At 40.5% G+C, this 20758-nt stretch overlaps 1 protein-coding gene across 1 annotated transcript in view; it reads right to left on the reverse strand.

The window, feature by feature from the left end:
* The window catches only part of LOC102251958 (PEX5-related protein), a gene marked incomplete at its 3' end in the record, with an annotated part of 103528 nt that extends 83074 nt beyond the window's left edge, over positions 1–20454 (reverse strand). Inside the window, exons 1-2 of the mRNA XM_014534205.1 lie at positions 20346–20454; positions 18755–18826 (exon numbers count right to left, since the gene is read on the reverse strand). Coding sequence (XP_014389691.1) covers positions 18755–18826; positions 20346–20438 — 165 coding nt within the window. The remainder of the gene's footprint in view (positions 1–18754; positions 18827–20345) is intronic.
* Positions 20455–20758: the final 304 nt, after the last annotated feature.

A 20758-nucleotide genomic window follows, 5' to 3' on the forward strand; every position in this document is an offset into this window, starting at 1 on the left:
TATAAGATGAAATTGTTAAGAAAAATCCAAAATGTGTGATATATGCTTATTTTCTTTTGCTAGTAGTTTGAGGTGTAATTTATTTTTTAAAGAAATTTAGAATAAAAATTATTGCTGAGATAGCTAGTTTTCTACCCCAATATATTTTTTTCCTTAGTAACATGCTTTTTAGGTGAACATATTACCATGCAGAATAAATGAATCTGTATTTCCTAGGAGCTACCCCTCTTCAGTAGCCAACTGATAACTATATGACTAAGTTCTGGGAAATTAAATATAAGCAAAACAAACAAACACCACATCTATGGGACTTCTGGGAAGTATCCTTTAAAGGACGGGTGGGGGTCAATGGGAAAATGGGGGACATATATAATATTATCAACAATAAAGATTTAAAAAATCTGTAATAATAAAAAGATAATATGCTAATTAGACAGGAGGACCTTTCTGATGTCCTTCTGATGACCTTCCGGACAAAGCCGGGGTTGCAAGAGAAGCCCGGGTTCTGGGTGCCTGCCAGCAGCCGGAGGGAAGCCTGGGTCCTGGGTGCTAGAGGGAAGTTGGTGCTGGCAGCCGGGGGAAGGAAGGCCTACTCTTGCACGAATTTCATGCATCGGGCCTCTAGTAAATAAATAAAAGGAGAGGAGGATAAAAGTAAAAACAGAGAGACATTTATAAAAGGGAGGAGTAGCTGTTCCCTTGCTCCCCTCTCTCCATCTTTCTCCTTTCCTGCTACCTGGAATGCAGAGATGGTGGGTGGAGACTCAGCAGCCACTTTGGAACATGAGGAGTAGGGCCTCTTCCAAGGTATAACAGAGCAGAGAGCGGAGGAAGCCTGCATCCCTGACCATTTTGGAGCGCTCCGGTACCAGCTCTAAATTGTGTAACTCCACAACTTCTTTTAAGTGAGAGAGAAATAAACTATTGCCTTTGAAAAGCCATGTTGTTTAGGCATCAATTTCATAAATACATAGAGAACATGTACGTTTGAAGAGCAGGAGGAATGTATATGCCACACGGTCCACCATGGTGTTCCATAATTTGTGATGATGATGAAATTCAAAGCGATGAAACAGAGTGGCTTCAATAAACTGTACAATTCTTTTTATTTAAAGATTCCGCTGCCGCTACTCTTCAATCGATGTGTATGCGGGTGTAATCAAGGAGGTTTGCATTGTTTAAAAAAATTATTGATCTATTTAACATTAAAAGATTTCCCTTCGTTTTGTTTGAGAAAAAGGCTGTCTAATGTATGTGTCTGTAAGCTGGCTTCCACAGTGCTGTGAGGAATGTCCCTAAATGGCCCCTCTTCAGTGAAGGGGAGACTGGGAGCTACTTGCCTTGGCTCAGGATGGAAATGGTAACGTTAGGAAATCCATTCCACCCAAAGCGAAGGAGCGGAGAGCCTCTTTGTGAAAGGGACTCAAAGGCCAGCGTGCAGTACATCATGGGGGAGTGAAGGGCCGGAAAGGAGACCAGGGCCCACCGGCATGAATCCAGGAAGGAAGCAAATGTCTGGCCCCTAATGAAGCTAGAAGTGGACAAGCCACTCAGTATATCCCCACCGCCCCCCCAAGTGAAATATTTTGTGTAGACAACTCCTCTATCTACTTTAGTTAAAAAAATTTCATAAAAAATCCTCAACATTGTTCATTCTATAAATCCCAGAACATGTATGAGGGGTGATCTCATCTGGCTACTGGGAAATTTTGCTGCTTCTTAAGTTCCAAATATATTTCTTTTTTTTTCTTTTTTGCACCTGCCCGTGATAGCCTTACTAATTAAACTGCATAAGCACAAGGTCAGGAATGAACTTGTATTGGAAAAAAAACTCTGCCACAAATATTAGGAGACTAGGTGCTTAGATGAGGAGGAAAAATCCAATGCAATGAGCCATTTTCCCAGGGCAATGTATCTTTAGGACAATTATGAGTAAAATATAGACATAGCTGTGTGCAAACTAGGAAGTAGGACACTGCATTCTTCGTTTTTATTTGTTTCTTGTGCTTCAAGAGAACCTGCCCACTTCCATTATTCAGCACTTGGAAGGCACTGGCAATTCCACAGCGGTGACCAGCGGGGCCTCAGCGTTGACCCTCACTCAGCCTCACCCTTCTCTTTGCTCTCTGTGACTTTATTATTTTTTTTTTTTTAAAGAAGGCTCTTTTTGGAAACTCCCCTGGGAACGAGGCAATATACAGTAACTAATAACTGCATCTTTAAATTAAACACAGAGCAGTTGCAGTGAAGTTTAATTTTCCTGACAGCTTGTGGGAAGTCAGCCGGAAGGAAGTGCATGGGCTTTGGAGGCACTTTAATTTCAATTTCATTTTTGCTGCTTTACTAATTATGAGACTCTTTTTGGGTTTCTCAGACCGTCTGAGTCCTGTTTTCACCCCTCATTCTGAAAAACTGGCATCATAATAATACCTCTCAGGTTGTTGTCGGTCACACAGTAGGTGCTCAACCATGTTAATTCCCTTTATTCTACCCCTCCCCCCTACGCCCATAAGGTAACTATATTGGACAGTCGTGGTATACAGTTTGCTCCACCCCCTCCACCCATCTCATCCACGATGCTATGCATGTGTTTAAAATGGCCTCTGCACGAGCTGATTTATCTAAATTTCTCTGCACCCCCATTTCCTCTGTCCCCCAAATCTGGCCTCACCATGCACTTTAAAACTTCCATATGCTTTTTATTTGTTGTTTTTGGATTATTTTTCCTTTCTGATAGGCTGGAAATCCCGAGGACGCTGACTGGGAGCCTCCCTTGTGGTGTCAGAGACAGATCTCTAAATAAGGAAGAAGAATACGAACTCATTTGTGGTTTCTAACCTTTTGCACCAGATTACCCTGAAGGAATTGCCCCGAAGACAACCTATTGATAAAGGGCCTAATTTCCTTCAAATTAGAGTAGTTCTAAGTGTCCACTTACTCTGTAGGAGGCGCTCTTCTTTGCTCTGGCACCTTGCTGAAGCTATTCGGATTTCTGCTTTGAGAGATATTAGGCGCCTTTTCTGCTAAAGACTGACTGTGAATTCCACACGATTTTAACTTGTTTTAAAGAAGGCTCGGGTACTCAGTTCATCTTGGGAACAGCTATGTTGTTTCTACTTGGAATATGCGATTTCCCGACTACACAGTAATGTTTAGAAGCCTCAGCATAAGTTTGGCTGTTCCAGGGGGAAAAATGTGTTCATTAAAAAATTAGAATCGGCCATGATAAAAATATCAAGGTTATTTCTTTGGAACTACCTATTTATAAAGTGATCTTTCCAAGAGAGTCGAAAAATATAAATATGAAAATGTATCTACTTTCCTCTCATTACCAACAGAGAGAAAATTTAAAAAAAAATCACTCAAAAAGAAATGCAATGTAATTCTATCACCCATAAACTCATACAGTTAAGTTACATTTTGCCTCGCTCCCCAGTGTTACTGGTCTAAAAGTCATCATTAGGGATGTGCTCATTTTTCTACAGGGGATTTTATTTTTAAATTGCCCTTTAACACAAGAGGTTGATTCAGAACCCCAGGGCATCAGCGAGCAGCTTCCTTGCAGATGATACTGTCTTGGACTTACTCACAGGAAGTAATCCTCTTGAGTGGCTCAGAGGATTATGTGTTTTAGTTTTCTTATGAAGTTCTTCCAGAATTCTTGTGAGATAGAATTACGGAAAGTATTATCCTTTTGCTGATAGGGAAGTCAAGGCTTAGAGATTTGTTCAAGGTCAAACAGAAAGCCATTGGCAGAGCCAGGAACTTGAGTTTTCTATTTTGGAACACCAGCAAAAAATTAAAAATCTAGAATGCGTACCAAAAGACTATTTATTCTATAACGCATTCACACTTATTTCTTCTTATCACTGCCTTTCAAAATGAAGAAATCATAGGGCTTATTTCTATAACCCCATTAGTGGCACCCCCTTCATCTAAGTTGCTTAGACTTTAATATGGGTCTTTCAATATCTATATATATTTTTTGGCACGGGAATACCCTAGTGGTTCCATACACCTGTTTCCTAACTGTATATGCTACCAAAGTAAATTATATCCCAAGTTATGCATGACTCTAACAATATTTAGTCAATTTCCCTTCTCAGCAAACTTACATATTCATGCAAACCAAATTTATGCAAATCCATGCTTGTGATTTGGCTGTGGTCAGCTCAGGAAGCAGAATCCTGTGAAACTGTCATGTAGGATGTGATTTAGAACTGAGGTTTTATGAGAGCAATGCAATATGTGTGGCGGCATCGCCAGTGATACTTAAAGATGTAGCAAGGCTATGAAAAGATGACACGGTGCAAATTCCCACAAACATTACGCATAATTCATGGTCAATCTGTATGTGTCTAATGTACACGATTTTCTTGCAATCCCTTTCTTTCCTTTTTAATTTGATAACTTGTATCCCGAAAGAAGAAGGGAAAGATCTGGATGCTCACTACACAAGCCAGGGAGACTGGTGGGAAGAGCATGCCTAAGGTTCACCCTGATTCCACATAAGGCAACCATTAAACTGACATTTATACAAACTAAATAACCATGTGGAAAATGAGCCTGGCATAATGTTCCATAAAGAAGCAGATACGAAATTAAATGCATACTGACTGCAACTGTGCCAAAAATTAAAATTGTGCTTATGACTACGCAAAAGTGAGAGTATCACCCTTGAGAGCAAGGGTGATCGTTTTTATTTTGCTCAGTTTCTGAGGAGGGTTTTGTATACGCACACTCCTAGCATAATAACCAGTGTGAAGGGACCCCAGGGCGAGTGTCAGCCCTCTAGCACTAACACGAATGGCTCGCGGAGGCATGCTAGGGCGCTGCTTTGGGGAGGATGCAGAGATCATGAGGAGCTTGGAGGGGTAGAGTGGTGTCTGGTGAAGGTCTAAAATGGTGGCAGAATATCAGTTCTTAGACCACTTTTCTAGATGGCCATGCAAGGGAACTGGAGATCTGCCAACTTGGGATAAACCAGCTTTACCAATAGTTCAGCAGGGACTTCGGCCCGAGAGAAAGGTCAGCCCCTGTAGGCAGCTGTGGGAGTGACATTTTCAGAGCCCAGCAATCCACTCCCACAGCAGAAAGCTGCTCAACAAATGCTGAAGTGACGGACTTCCTGGTTGTGTTTCAGGTGTGGGATTTTTTAAATGAGCACAGAGGTAATCCTAGGCACCAAGTAAGGATGTGACTTTCCATGAGAAGCCCCTCAGATGAGAAGACGCGAAACATGTAGCGACCCAATGCAATACGGGCTTTGTACTGTTTACCTTAGAAAGCTCTCTGACACCTGGTCCTGCACTCAGTGCAGTGCAATGTCCCTGCAGCCTCACAAGTGGGCACTTATCCAAGGACTGGGCCACTGCCCTTTCTCATAGCGTTTCTTTTAGGTGTTTATGTTTCTAGTTGTATTCATCTTTCCCTCTCCCTCTCCCTCTCCTTCTTCCTCTCTGTCTTTTTCACACACACACACACAGACACACATACACACACGAATATGTTTTTTTGAAGGTTAACAAGCTTAACCTCTTGGTCTCCATCATTTCTGCTTCCTTTTTGTAACAACCTGGGTCACAGGATTGATTACTGAGTAGGTTCACTTTGATGAATGAGGCCGGGAGGAAATAGTTGCAAGCTTAGGGACATTCAGGTAAAAGGCTAGGAAATAAAGGTGCTATGTCCTCACCCAAATAATAATGGATCCTTTCTTGATACCAGAAATTTGAATAATCTAAAAACAGTACTTCTCAAACCAGTGCATAGGAATCCCTCGGAAGACGTGTTAAATAGATTCCCGGGCCTACCCTCAGGAACGCTGAGGCAGTCTGAGGCTCAGAGTGTGAATCTCTAACCTTCTCCAGACGATGTGCATGCTGCTGGCCCAGGAACCTCTCTGAGTAGCCAGGCTCTGAAAATTTCTTTAGTCCTTGTCCCCAAAGCCCAAGTCCTATGCAGGGACTACACTGACCACTAAGGAGACTGGAACGCTCTCAGGACCGTGGCTAGGGAACTATGCACATGGCAGAGTCCCAAGTGCACCCTGGGAGTCCCCGGCTCCAGCTTGGCCGCAGCGCTGGGACCTAACTGTGCACTGAGGGAAGGTCCGCACTGGACTGTGGCTTCTTAAGGCCATGGCTGTGTTTATGCATCTCCGTGTCCCAGCACCTGGCAAGCACCAGCAAGAAGTAGGTGGTCAAAAAGTTTTTGTAAAACAAATGCGTGAACTAGAAGTTTAAATCATTTCCATTGAAATAATGTTATTTTTTTTCAAAACAGTATCCTGTCTGCCTTCCCCTTAAAGTTATTTTAAATTACCTGATAATAGAGAAAAATAAAAGACAATTTCCTTTATTTGCATAGTTTTTCTTAGAATCAGTTTTTAAACATATGATCCCGACTAGTTGTCTCCTCAAACACCGAAAGCTATGCACCCCTGAGCTGACTGCGCTCGCTGCCGCTCTCCCCTGCTTATCACATGGAAGAAGGACCTTGGCAACAGGTAGAATCAAGTCCATATTTTTTAGGACAACAAAAATTACAAATATACTAAATGTAACCATCCCCTCCCCCACAACCAACCCCCAGAAGACACATAGCAACATTGCTTACATATCAAATTTCTATAAGCAATAGATTCTCAGATTTTTTTTTATGTTTTCCCATTTGCTCTCTCTTCTTTTCAGGAACAGACTTCATTCTTGTCTCTTCCTTTCCCCTTTCCCCCCACATTTATAGGGTTTCAGAAGTCTGCCCACCTACAGAGCCAAGGCGGACTTGGTCTTTCTCTCTCTCCTCTCCTTGCATTCTGCCTCCATTGGAACTACGAGGAGGCCTCCCTTCCTCCAACCTACACCCTCTGCTTCTAGGGGGTGCATCAGAAGATGGGTGATACATGCTATACATACACACATGCTTAGGGAAAAGGCAAACGGGAGAAATAGCACTGCACACGACGGGTGCTCCAAAGTGCTCAGTATGAAAGGGGCATGGAGTCACGGTGGCCCTGGGTGAGGATAACAGGGCATCCGGGGCTGCAACATGCATGCCCTGGACACCTTACTGAGGCGTTTGCATTTTACTTGGGGGACAGTGACAAGCATCAAGTTCCCGCCACCTCTGGGCTGGTACTAAGCCAAGGAGTGTTGGGAGCCATGGAGCAGGTCGTGTATGGCTACGGTGGTTCATAGACCCACAAGGATATGATTTTTAATCACGTTCCCTGGAGTCTGTATGGAAGGCTAAGATGGGTCACTCACGTAGTGAAAAACTAATTGATTCCTTTCGTGAAAAGTGCAGTGTTCAAGGTTTTATATCTTTAGTTTAAAAATTTAAGACTAGTTAAGTCTGTTTGTGAGCTTCAATGTGTCTTACCTTGTACTAAACAACTGGATTAAAAAATATATCAGCGGATGCACCTCACTCTTTTCCTGGCCCCAGAAACTATGTCCACAGTTCACAAAGACTTAGTACAGCAATTTCAGGGACACATTTAAAATTTAATGACAGAAGCTAGGAGTGCAAGGAAGTGATAACTGGACAACCTTGACTGGAAGAACACTACTTCCAAACTCAGTGTTTTTCTACAATAAGAATTCATTAATCATTCACCAATTATACAAATGAGATAATTTTGTTAGAACAAGTGATGAATGAGTGTTTTTTTCTATTCAGAACACCCAGCACAAAGCCGAGATGGTCCATTGTCTCACCATTCCTTAATAAGTCACTTATTCATATATTTCAAGAATGAGATCATTTGGCACAAAGAATACCAGGATGAGGAATAAATAATAATTGTACTGAATGATCACTTATGTATGCACGTGTTTTTCCTAGATCACAAGATAGGAAGGAAGTGGTGCTCACTCTGATTGGGGGTAGACCATGTGAAAAATTAATGACTGAAAATGGAAATGACAGAATTAGAGAGTTGTTTTGGAGACAGGGAAGGAAGCATTAAAAAAAAAAAGCAGGTCTGCAAGAACTGCGTTTCTGTCAAGCCTTATATATGTAGTGTCAGAATAAGAGACATCTTCCAGAGGCGGAGATCAGAGTGCGCTGAGCAGAAAGGAAAAGACACATACTGCAAAGTCTGGTGGGAAGACATCCAAGCACAACCACAGAAATGACAAGGTCAAGGCAATGACAGAGCACGGACAGGTTCAGAGTCAGAAGAAGAAGGAAGGGAAGTTTATTCTAAATTCTCTCTGCTGTTTAAGGATTAAAATAAGGAAGAAAATGTTGCATCGTCTGTCTGTTCCTTTGTCATTTTCATTGATCAGACTGTGAATCTGTAACAAATCATTTCAGTATAAATATTTCCCGAAACTGGTTTTCAAAGCCCCGATGACCGGAAACGCCGATGCAACCCGTTGTCAGTGAGTTCACCTGCAGGGCTCATTAGACAAAAGCGCTGGCAGCTCAGTTCCAAACAGAGGGACTTGGAAGCCGGATGCTGAGCTGTGGACACAGTTCACAGTTCCCTCAGCCAATCAAGGGCAGAGGATGGACTGGTCCAGGTGGGGAAAAAACGGTCTGCTTCAATATGGAGGGAACCTGAGAATCTCGTTAGAGTATTTTAGGGGATTCAAATTCCACTTCTAAAATCTTTACTATCTGCACCCTGACATAGACTGGGATTTTGTCACAGAGTTTGTGAGAACCTCTTTATGAAGAATGGGGAAGCATTTCCTATAAACATCCTTCTATAAAAATCTATCAGACAAATGTAACAGCTTTAGCTGAGCCCTTGAAATACACACCTCTCAAGAGATTTTTCTGGCTGACTGGTGTGCTTGGCTTACCAACAAGAGGGAGTGTAGAAGAAAGGATAAGAAGCAGCTTAATTTAGGAAGGCAGTTATGGGGGTAGATGAATGAGTCCAGGACTAGAGGCTGCTGCAGACCCACGTTTTAATATTTCCTGTTCTGTAAAATAACTTAGTGACACAATCGAGCTACTTCCCTACTTTGAGACTCACTTATTTCGACTGAACTACAACCAATATAATTAAACTTCTTAGCAGCTGCACGCTTTAATCAAACAAAGCTTGTCTGTACACCCAGGGGCTTGACTTGTTCTCTAAGGGGTAGCATCACTGACACAGACCACACCCCTCTACTCAAAAGGGCTGGGAATGGGTTCCACAGAGCACAATTTAAAAACCTCTGGCTTAGATGATCTTCTGAAGTTCCTTTCAGCTCCAATGACTACAGTTCTCATATTGATCAGATTCACCTCCTTAAAACAACAACAGAAACATGACCCCCACCACCTCGCACACCACTAAAAACACCACAACCTTCCACAGTGAAAGGTTTGAATGGGTGTCTTTTCAAGTTGTATTTCAAATGGTCGAGTCTACTTTTTTTAAGTGTTATTGTCTCTGACTGTTATTTTCATATATCACATCATTTTTACACCCAGCATGTCAGCTCATGTCATTTCAATTTTGTGTTTCTTTCCTCAGGGACTAAACATGCTGCCGGCATTTCCCCCCATTAGTTTGAAAAGAACAAAAAATAGCTATTCGAAGGTTACTTAACACCTATATATTTTTCCAACTTGAAAAACCAGTTTTTTCTTTTATGCCACATGTAATGACCATAGGCTGAACAATATCTTAAAATAAAGACATGTAATGGCATTTCGGGTATTTGTTGCACTTGAGGTGGTAACTCAAGGCCTCTCTTGGTGATTATAGTTATTAACAGCCTGTGAGTTGCATTCCTGCTGGGAAAGCTGGGGAGGATGGACTTGTGAAGAAGGCTGGGTGCAGGCTACTCAGTATTGGTACCTGTTTACTCACTGAGATGCTAAGGTAACAAGAGTACAAGGTAGCAAAAGTCCTGAATAGGTGGAAATATCAATAATACCTTCTGCTTATAAATATCTACCCTACTCATTTTATCAAATGAGGATTTTTTACAATATAGGTAACTGGTTCCCTTTTGAGGTGCTTAAACTTCCTGGAGGGTCTTATGGCCACCTAACAATTATACCTTAACATCTATTATTTTAATCAGATCAACAATGAGGTTGCAGCCTGCTGGGGGGAGTTGTGTAAAGCAGGAGAGAAACAGCAGGGGAAGGAGGAGGCCCATCCAGGCCAGGTCCACTCCTACTCTCCTTGACCTTAGAGCAGTGATGGCGAACCTTTTGAGCTCGGCGTGTCAGCATTTTGAAAAACCCTAACTTAACTCTGGTGCCGTGTCACATATAGAAATTTTTTGATATTTGTAACCATAGTAAAACAAAGACTTATATTTTTGATATTTATTTTATATATTTAAATGCCATTTAACAAAGAAAAATCAACCAAAAAAATGAGTTCGCGTGTCACCTCTGACACACGTGTCATAGGTTCGCCATCACTGCCTTAAAGTCTCATGAGTATAACAGGTGTTCACCTGGGCTTCCAGGGCTGGATGCAGACCCAGAAGGTTTTGTGTGACTACACACTGTTATAAAATTTAAAATTGATTATAAACATTTAAAAAGTAGCTGATTCCTTCTCTTGAAAAATTTGTATACATGGTGACACTGAGCCCATTCCATAAGATGGCAATTAAGGGGAGCCGGTAGGTACTGCCCCCCTCCAGAGGGGTCAGCTTATGACATTAGCCACTATCCCTTTCACTCTCTATTTTTCTTACACACAGTCTATTCCCCTCATTCTTGTACCTGGCTGATCCAAGGGGACTTTTGTATCTATGAGCTCAGAATAGATTTTACTGTCTAGAATTATTATAACTCAGTCCTGAAGAAATCCAAGAGGATTCTACAGCTAATAAACCTAAGAGTTTTACCATCAATTCCTACCACCCACCCACCATAGTATCTGCCATTTATAAAGCACTTACCACCTGCCACACACATTGCGAAGTATTTATATACAAAAACCTATTTATCTTCCCAGTTACTTTTTAAAAAATATATTTCTTTATTGACTTCAGAGAGGAAGGAAGAAGGAGAGAGAGATAGAAACATCGATGATGAGAGAGAATCATTGATTGGCTGCCTCCTGCACACCCCCCACTGGGGAACGAGCCCGCAACCCAGGCATGTGCCCTTGGCCAGAATCGAACCTGGGACCCTTCAGTGCGCAGGCTGGTGCTCTATCCACTGAGCCAAGCCGGCCAGGGCATTCCCAGTTACTTTTGATGTAGAAGATAGTATTTCCCCCATTTTATAGTAGAGTGGCCTGAGGCTCAGAGGGGCTGGTTCATTTTTCTAAGGTAATACAGCTACTACATGGTCCTAGCCAGTTTTCATCCCGATTCTTGACTGTGAAGGCCCTGTTCTTAACTGCTCTGTAACATCCTTGTTATACTCATGATGTCACACATGTTTAGTGATGGAGGAGCCAGCAGCCCCAAGTGTACTAGACTCAAGTATCTGACAGTGTCCTGCAGAAGGCATGCAGAATGCTCAATAGTAAAGCAGTCAGAATGAACAAAGTGAAAACCTTATGATGCAACAACGGTTTCCAACTCATCATGCAGGAAGCTTGAGTTGCTGATGGACAGAGCATAAGACAAAACAGGGTGGCCCTGAAGGCTAGCCTTGGCTCTGACCAAAGGAGGTTATGCCAGGCACAGGCACCCCTGAAGGCCATCCCGTTTGAACATTACAGCAGACATCGGAGCCAGAGGGTAGTATTTCATTTTGCAGATTAAGAAAGGAACTCAGAGAACCTAAATTGCTTCCTCCAAGGTTTTCTGTTTAGTAAGTGGCGAAGCCAAGGCTAGAAATGGCCTCCTCTTCAGCTCTTCCTTGCCTGCCTCTGTCATTCTATGCATGATCCTCTACATCTTCTGGCCTTCTACCTTCAGATCTCAGTCTGAAATTGAGATATTAGGCCTGCCCTTGCTGTTCTTCCTAGAGTCAGGTGATGCTTAAGGGAATCCGTACACTAAATTGAATGGGGGGGGGGCGGTTTGGACTAAGAAAAGTATGTAAAGTAAGATACTCTGATTTTTTGTTCTCCAAAATTACATCACTCAGTTATTTTTATATTACTTGACACAAATAAAGACTATTTAGGAATAAAACACAGAGTAATCATGCTTTATTCCAGTAATATTTCAATTTAACCTAGTGGAAAACTTTCCCCCTTGCTTGTGCAATATTTATTGATGATAAATAGCTTCACAGACAAGACAGCATTGACTGGGCTAGAGTCGTGAATCTTTGTTTATTCCAATGCAGATTTCAGATAGACAGCAAATTTGAATAGTTTCAGTCTCTCTCACCACAACAGGCTTTTTTTCCATTGAACCATTGCTCATCTATCACTTTTTCCTGAGGAAAAATGCTAATGAGCCTTTGTCTGCTGTGCATAAGGTGTTTTTTTCTTCCCATGACTCAGAGTAGACTGGCTTAGAACCTCCAGGTTGTCGCCTTCTGCACCACTAGAGGTGTTTTCTGTTCTTGGTGACCAAGTACAGAGTTCCAAGAAGGTACCCAGGGAAAGCAGTAGAGATGACACTGAGAGGCAGGTGTTGTCATGGGACACTCATGCTTTATAAGTCTCCTCAGAGGTAAATGGCATCTGAATTATATTTGGATTAAGTCACTGCATTGATATGGCAGAGAGTACTGGCCAGATGGTGCTGAGGACAACAAGGCAGAGAAACAGATCACCCGCATCCCTTTTACTGCCCAGGAGTGAGACTCCGCTCGGCAGCCTAGGTGCGGGTATGACCACACTCTGCTAGCACCAGAAGGAAGCGGATATCGCCTCCCATTAATCTGTTTTTCTTATTATTCCATTTTTACTTCATGTTGACCTGTATTTTCCTCTTGAGGACCCATTCCCACAAGGACCACTAGGACAGCACTGCAATCCACCTCAAAGGCTTACTTGCTACTGGAAACACCAGGGGATGGCTCCAGTTTGTGTCTTCTTTTCTTCCGGGAAAGATCACAGAAATTCTAGTTTCCTTGGCTTTCTGTGTAGCTTCTCCTACACATTTAAAAGGACACTCGTGGAAAGGTTTTGGACTAAGAAAAGTATGTGTTGTCTCTCTCCCCGGTGCTCCTCATGCCCGGTGAGAGCACTCCCTAAGGAGGCTGTGTAGGGAAGGGAAGAAACAAGTAGATGTCAACAAAACCTTTTAGCTGTAATTCTGTATACCTTTGCTATAAAGGGCATTTCTCTCTTGGCAAAGCCACAGGGGCCAAGAGGGAAATAAACAGTTAAGAAGTGTGAGGAGAAGGTTGTCCCTGTGAGGGTTTGATAAATAAATATTGGCCTATTATAATAATTCCTAGTAGATTGTTATTTTATATAATGAGAGCACTGGAACAAAACAGCTTTTTAAGACACGTATGGGATGACCAGTAATAGGCAACAGTAGGGGAGCTGTGTGGAATGACAGTGTTGGGAGGGCTGGCTTCCGGTACGCTCTCTGCACCTGACCAGGGACCCACGGTATCTTGATTCACCTTCCTAGGTCTCAATGTTCCTGTTTGCTAGAATTGGGCTGTGGGGTAGTGTCATGGATTGAATGTGTACCCCTTCCTCAAATTCATGTTAAAGCCCTAACCCTCAAACTCTGTATTTGGAGATAGGACCAGTAGGAGGTTAAATGAGGTCATAAAGGTCAGGCCCCAATAAAACAGAAAGAGACACCAGAGGTCTCAGTCTCTCTCTCTCTCTCTCTCTCTCTCTCTGATAAAGGTCAGGCCCCAATAAAACAGAGACACCAGAGGTCTCCGTCTCTCTCTCTCTCTCTCTCTCTCTCTCTCTCTCTCTCTCTCTCCCATGTGAGGATGCAGAGAGAAGGCAGCCAGGAACAGGCTCTTGCCTGAAACCCTCAGGATGGGCCAGCATCTTGATCTTGGACTTTCCAGCCTCCAGAACTGGGAGAAATGAATGCCTGTCATTTAAGCACCAAGTCTATGGTATTTTGTTATGGCAGGTGAGGTAGATGAATATAGGTGGTAATGACTAGCTAATTAAAATGACAACGATTGCCTTAGCTGGTTTGGCTCAATGGATAAAGCACTGGCCTGTGGACTGAAGGGTCCCAGGTTCGATTCCGGCCAAAGGCACATGCCTGGGTTGTGGGCTCGATCCCCAGTAGGGGATGTGCAGGAGGCAGCCAATCAATGATTCTCTCTCATCATTGATGTTTCTATCTCTCTCTCTCTCCCTTTCCCTTCCTCTCTAAAATCAATAAAATATATTTTAAAAAATGACAATGATCTACAGTTAACAGAGTACTATTACAAATTTTATCTCAAAGAAATGGTAGGAGATAGAAAGAGCAAAGTATTATTTTACAAATTAGAGAAGGTTCGAGAGCACAAGGCTACCAAGTGGAATTCAGTCAGACTGTAAACCTGGGTCTTTAAAGGCAACTTTGGATGTGAATGGTTGTAGTTTTCTTGTTTTCAGCATTATTTTGTTGGATGTCTACGAATTCTGGATTTTAGATTCCCAGGCAATGCCCCGTTAAACAATGCCAAATTTATCACAAGCCATATATGTTGTTTTCTCTTTAGAACTGCAATAATTATCTCCTTTGACTCAGTGGGCCTCAAAGTGTGGTCCAGCAGTGGGAGCTGAGGACTTAGAAATGAAAATTCTTGGGCCCCACCCAAGACCTACAGAACTGGAAACTGAGGCTGGGCCCGGCACTCTGGGCTCCAAAAGGCTGCCCGGGGGTTGTGAGGCTGCTAACTTTTGAGAACCACTGCTTTCATCCATGTTCAGTTTCTTGTTCCCCTTATAACTGGCTGACATCTGACACTTTGCACTAAAGAATACGCTGCTGCAATGCTGAGTCCTATAACCAACCAGATCCACAGCACACTGTCAAACCCATTTCTGAAATACTTGAACTTGTAAGTATAGCCTTCATATAATCATCATATTCTATAATTCTGTGTTGGTCTTTGTTACCTCCCTTAAGTCTACTTGGAATCTGAAAACATTTTAGAAAAAGCGCTATTTAGTTTCAGCATATTATAAACCTTGAATGAAATGGACTCTAATTAAAAATAATAATTTAAAACATAATGAATTTGTTATTTATTCAAAGTGGTTAATGTTTTAATCCCACCTCTAAAATCTCAGTAACTTGGAAAAGGAAACTCATGTGTGCATGAAACCTGTTCCTCAACAAGATCCACCCCTGCCAATCAGGAGAGACTATTTAAATAAATAACAAAAATGATCCAAAATAGATATTTAAATTTTTTCTTTTAATATTTATTCTAGAAAGCAATAATTCATTAATTATATATATTACTGGAGGCCCGAGGCACGAATTCGTGCATGGGTGGAGTCCCTCAGCCTGGCTGGCGATCGGGGCTGATCAGGCCGCAGGAGGTTGGCTGTGAGAGCACACTGACCACCAGCGGGCAGCTCCTGCATTGAGTGTCTGCCCCCTAGTGGTTAGTGCATGTCATAGCAATCAGTCAACTGGTCATTTGGTCATTTGGTTGCTTAGGCTTTTATATATAGATAATTTATATAGAATAACTATATTTCTACATGTAATTACAATAAACAGTATATGTATTTTATGTCAAATAGCTGGATCTTAGAGTCAATAAGATTTTAATCCAATATGTTTCCTTTGATTACCTTCCTAGACTTCGAGTTTAAAAGCTTTAGGGCCCAGCTGGTATGGCTCAGCGGTTGAGGATTGACCCATGAACCAGGAGGTCACAGTTCAATTCCAGTCAGGGCACATGCCCAGGTTGTGGGTCCCAAGTGTGGGATATGCAGGAGGAAGCCGATCAATGATTCTCTCTCATCACTGATATTTCTATCTCTCTCTCTCTCTCCCTTCCTCTCTCTGAAATCAATAAAAAGGTATTTAAAAATAATAAAAAAAACCTTAAGGATTTTCTTGTGGAGAATATGGATTCTGATACCAGTATAAATATAAGTGTGTGAAAACACTTTTATATTTAAATGACTGTGTGTGTGTGTGTGTGTGTGTGTGTGTGATTACATATTATGTCACCTATTATTTGAGGATATCAACACTAATCTAAGAATTTTTTGAAATGTTTTATATGCATCTCAAATAAACTTTCCCAATAAAATTTTACAAAGAAGCACAATATTACCATTTAACAATAGAACTTTAGACATTTTCAAAATTACTGTTCTTATGCAGAAATAACACAGAAATAACCTTTACCCCCTTGAATGTGGGCAGCCTGGGAGAACAAAATGCACATACTCTGTACTGCTTCTGTTATTAATTTGCTTATATAAGCAAAACTGGGGCTTTCTGTGGAAGTACCAGACTTGCACGGCTGATAAAATGGCACATAGCTTGCACAGCATTTGTGAAGTGACAGCTTCTGAAGGACAGATTTAATGAGATTAGTAGACTTCTGCCCATCACAGCCTCAAACTACTTTTTAAAATCTTTAGATTTTTGGCACCATTTACTGAAAAAGCTATTTGCAATTATATGAAGATTGACTAACATATTTCTAGCCTGTTTCTGAAAAGACAGGAAGAATAAATTGAACATTAAGATTCCTCTCCAATAGTGTGTGTATATATACTATATATAAAATATATATTATATGTAATATAATATATCAATACATAAAATAATATTACATATCAATAATATATATAATCTACGAGATGAAGCAATATTAAACATGCATTTTACACACATACCTTTAATGTTGATCTCTTATATTCAGGAAGAATTTTTTTGTAGAATTATAAAGACTAATTAGAGTGTTTTCCCAAATATTTTACTTACAGGTAGCAACACTGTCATTGGTCCGACCTGGGATTTACTCACAATATCAACATTAAACAAACTGCCCCAAAAGGAAGAACTACTCTTAGAGCCAACAGCAAACACCAATGCCAAGTCATATTCATAATTACTCATCTTTTGAAACATGTTTGACATGAATGATTCAGCAGAGCTGGGCCCCTGCCAGCGGGTGCCAACAGGCACAATGGCACCGGAAGAAATGTGATAACCACAGAGGCAAACAATGACTGGACCAAAAAACTCTCCCTCCTTTGATTCAGGTATGGAAAGTGCTGTTTTCTGAAAAAGCAGTAAAGTAGGTCTCTCTCTCTCTCTCTCTCTCTCTCTCATTTTTTGAAGCTTCCTTAACAGTTAGTAAAATATGTTTGGGCACACCAACGTAAGTTTTATGGAAGGTACCATGAGATAAAGCCCATGACTCCCTTGGGCTTTCCACTCCGAAGATCTCCATGTACAATTTGATAGTTTTCGGAACCCCCAAATTCAGTTAAAAACAAAAAGAAGCTTTAGAGGGGGAAAAAAGAGAAAGAAAAGCAGCCTTGGGGTAGGATGAAACTAAAGAAATACAAAAAAGAGTAAGAATTTACCTGCCACATGATTAGGAAAGAATTTAAGTCATAACTTTTTGTTTTAATAGAGAACGCATAGACATGTATATGCTCATCAGATGCTGAATGGCATCATTCACCACGTAGGGCTGGTCCTCGGATCAGAATGCCAGGCTGTGGGAGATGGAGATTGCGTGCCCCAAGTACTAATCCTGGCATAGTTCAAATGAGACCTAATAGCCCGGTGGAGCAATCAGGCTCCAGTCCCACTTACCTTATTAACGAAACTGACAATTTGGCACTAAGTAGAAAGACAGGGCCAAACACTCTCTGGCCCGTATATTATTCAGGAGCCAGAAAGTGAAGATAAGGCAAGAAAAACTTGCAGGTTGTTTATGGAGGTTATTTGGCCAGTTTTCCTAGATCACTTCAGTTACCTCAGTTATCCCACTCCGACAAGCAAGTCTCTAAGTTAACTGTTTCTGGCTGCTATTTTCCGACGGTCATTTTTCCCTTTCAGAAATATACACAATTGCTCCTTGAGTGCAATCACCACGATGCAAAACAAATGCACAATTAGGAAATTGTCCAAATTCAACTTGCCTTCCTGTAGCTTGCTGTCTTTCTAACCTCTTCATCTGCTCAGATCGCTTTGAATTATTTATCTCCACCTGAGTTTACATCACCCTCAGAATCAATGCCACTTATACATTAAGCGAATGTGCAGTTAGCTTGTCTCCCCGACAATTAACAAAGACGTTAAGGGCTGATGCCAATTCAGTGGCATAAGCTGGATACCTTCCATTACCTGGTGTGTCATTGTTTTTGGTCTATTAAGCAGTTTTCAATTTCACCTTATGGGCCCATATAAAACCCAAGCTAGATGTTTCTCAAATTATAGGCAGTATTACAGGTCTTAAATAGCTTCATTTTGTTTTTTAAACATCATCTCTAAATTTATTGGAGACTAGCTGAGAAACTAAATTGGGTAATCTATCTATCTATCTAGATAGACATATTTAAACTTTTCAGTTTTTTTAAAGTCTTTTATCTCCTTCTCCCTAAATCATATTCATTGTTTTACACTAAGGGTAGCATTTCTCATTTTCAAACAAATACACTTTCTGATTCTTGCTTAAATCTATTTTGCTAACCAAATTATCATTGTTGTTTTGATTCATTTTTCAAAGGGGGCTTTTAATTTTCCAAAAGTTCTCTCTTCTTGTTCTGCTTTATTTTTCACTATTCTTACACCCTGACATACAAAAGTCAGTGGATCAGAGGCATCATGGGGGGAAGCTTAGTAACTCTCAAAATCTATCTTGTTAGACAGGCCTCCTCGATTAGGGAAGGGCTGAATGCTCAAAGGCTTCAGTTGTCAAAACTCTACAGTGAAACAGTAGAAAATGTATGTAAGCATTCACTTACCTGCTTTTGATCAACAATTATCTCGAGGTCTTCATCGCTGCTTAGTTTTCCATATCCTTTTTCTTTACTTTTCTTGTGAAAGAATAATTTTAAATGATCATTTAGTTTGTTTCCATTAATAATCTAGATCCCACTTAATACTGTTCCCTAGTCATAATACATTATTCTTCATGTCAGTTTCTCATGGACAATCGCAAATGTTTTATTGTTAAGCTGTTGGTTTATAATTATTCATTAAGTATTTTTTGCTTAGCCTCTTCCATACAAATTACATCTTTATTCTTCTCTGAATTGTTATGCTTCTTTTTTTTTTATTCTGTAGTTTTAGAAAAGATTCTTTAATACTTTAATATAAGTAATTCCTTTAAGAGTCTGGAGCACATTTTTCTTAAAGGTCAAAACTGCAGTTAGTAATACTAGGCTTAAGACTTCAACTATTAAATGTTTTATTTTAATCCCTTATATATTTTTAAGAATAAGACCAGTATCCTGCAACTCAGATAAAAAAATCTTTAGATTTTTTACACATTTGCTTATAAACCAGTTAAAAACTAACATTGTAAAAACAACTCAGAAATAATTTTAAAAAGATAAATAACTTTCAGAATTAGTTTGAAAAGTTAGAAGAGTACAGACCATCTTTAAAAATGAACTTATTAGCATTTTATCATTTCTCCCCCAATGACCATTCTCCTTCTACCTACCCCATAGAAAAATTCTAACATCAGAAAAGGATATAGATCATGACAACCATTTTACTGTTGTGCTGATAGGAGAAAGATCATTTATCTGAGTCTTTTTTATTCTTTCTTGCAATGCCCTGCTGAAGAAATGACATATTTCTTCCTAATTTCACAAATTAAAGACCTCTATAGAGGACCAGTAACAAAAGGGGAAAAAAAGAAATTGCTATACAGTTAGCTATATTTCAAAGTTATTATTTTTTAAAAAACAATTCCTTCTTTAGGTATTAACTACATTGACTAGAATTAAGGGAATTGAAAATGTTTCTTATGTTTGCACCTACTGTACCATATTAGAATCCCCATCTCATTGGGGGAGGAAATGATATCCTTTATGAAACATGACATAAATCTGTTTACAGTGTGGGACATGACTCTTGTCTCCCCCCCCACCCCCAATAACATTTCAAAACCAGATTTCCACATTTCCTCCTCAATAAATGTACCTACTATTTTTCTAGGTTGTTTGTGTGTGTGAGTGTGTGTGTGTGTGTGTGTGTGTGTGTGTGTGAGTGTGTTTTCATGTGTGTAATAAAGAGACTTCTGAATCTTCAAGTATTAGGATGCATAAATACAGTCTCATTCATATATTAATGAATTTGGCCACTTAGAACAGAACAGATGGCCACAGTACTTCTCTCTATTGTTATTCTTGTCCTCATTTGAGGAACCATTTCAGGATTAATGGAAAACAAAGAGAACAAGGGCGGTTTCAACCAAGCTGACTTCCTTCCTATCACTTGGCTTTATATCCTTTTAGTCCCCTGGTTGCCATACGATATTGTCCAGAGACCCTCTAATGCAAAACGTTTAGAAATGCTTTTCCAAATATTGATCTGTATACGTACCAAGTAGCTCATTTGCATGACTCGATTTCTGGACAAAAGGACATTAAGTAGAGATGGAATGTGGGTCCTTCCATCCATGTCACTGTGAGACATCCCAGAATTCTTTGCACCAGAGGCAGTGGCTTCATTGCCAGAACTTGCTGAGCAGAGAACCACAGATCTTGCCCAGCTATAGTATTTATAATGTATGGCAATAATGGGAATATCCCTGAATCATTGTCTTGTCTTTGTAAATATTGTGAAAATTTAGGCTAGCACAAAAAGTCATTGAAACAAAAATTTCTTCTTTTCTAACTAATTTTTATCCAAGCACAATGTTCTCTGACTGCTGTTCTAGCTTAATGCTTTAAAAAAAAAACAAACCTATTAATTATATGCATTTTTATATCTCATCCCACACATAAGGACTACTC

This window comes from Myotis brandtii, unplaced genomic scaffold, assembly GCF_000412655.1.
Source record: "Myotis brandtii unplaced genomic scaffold, ASM41265v1 scaffold127, whole genome shotgun sequence".
Taxonomy (NCBI): Eukaryota; Metazoa; Chordata; class Mammalia; order Chiroptera; family Vespertilionidae; genus Myotis; species Myotis brandtii.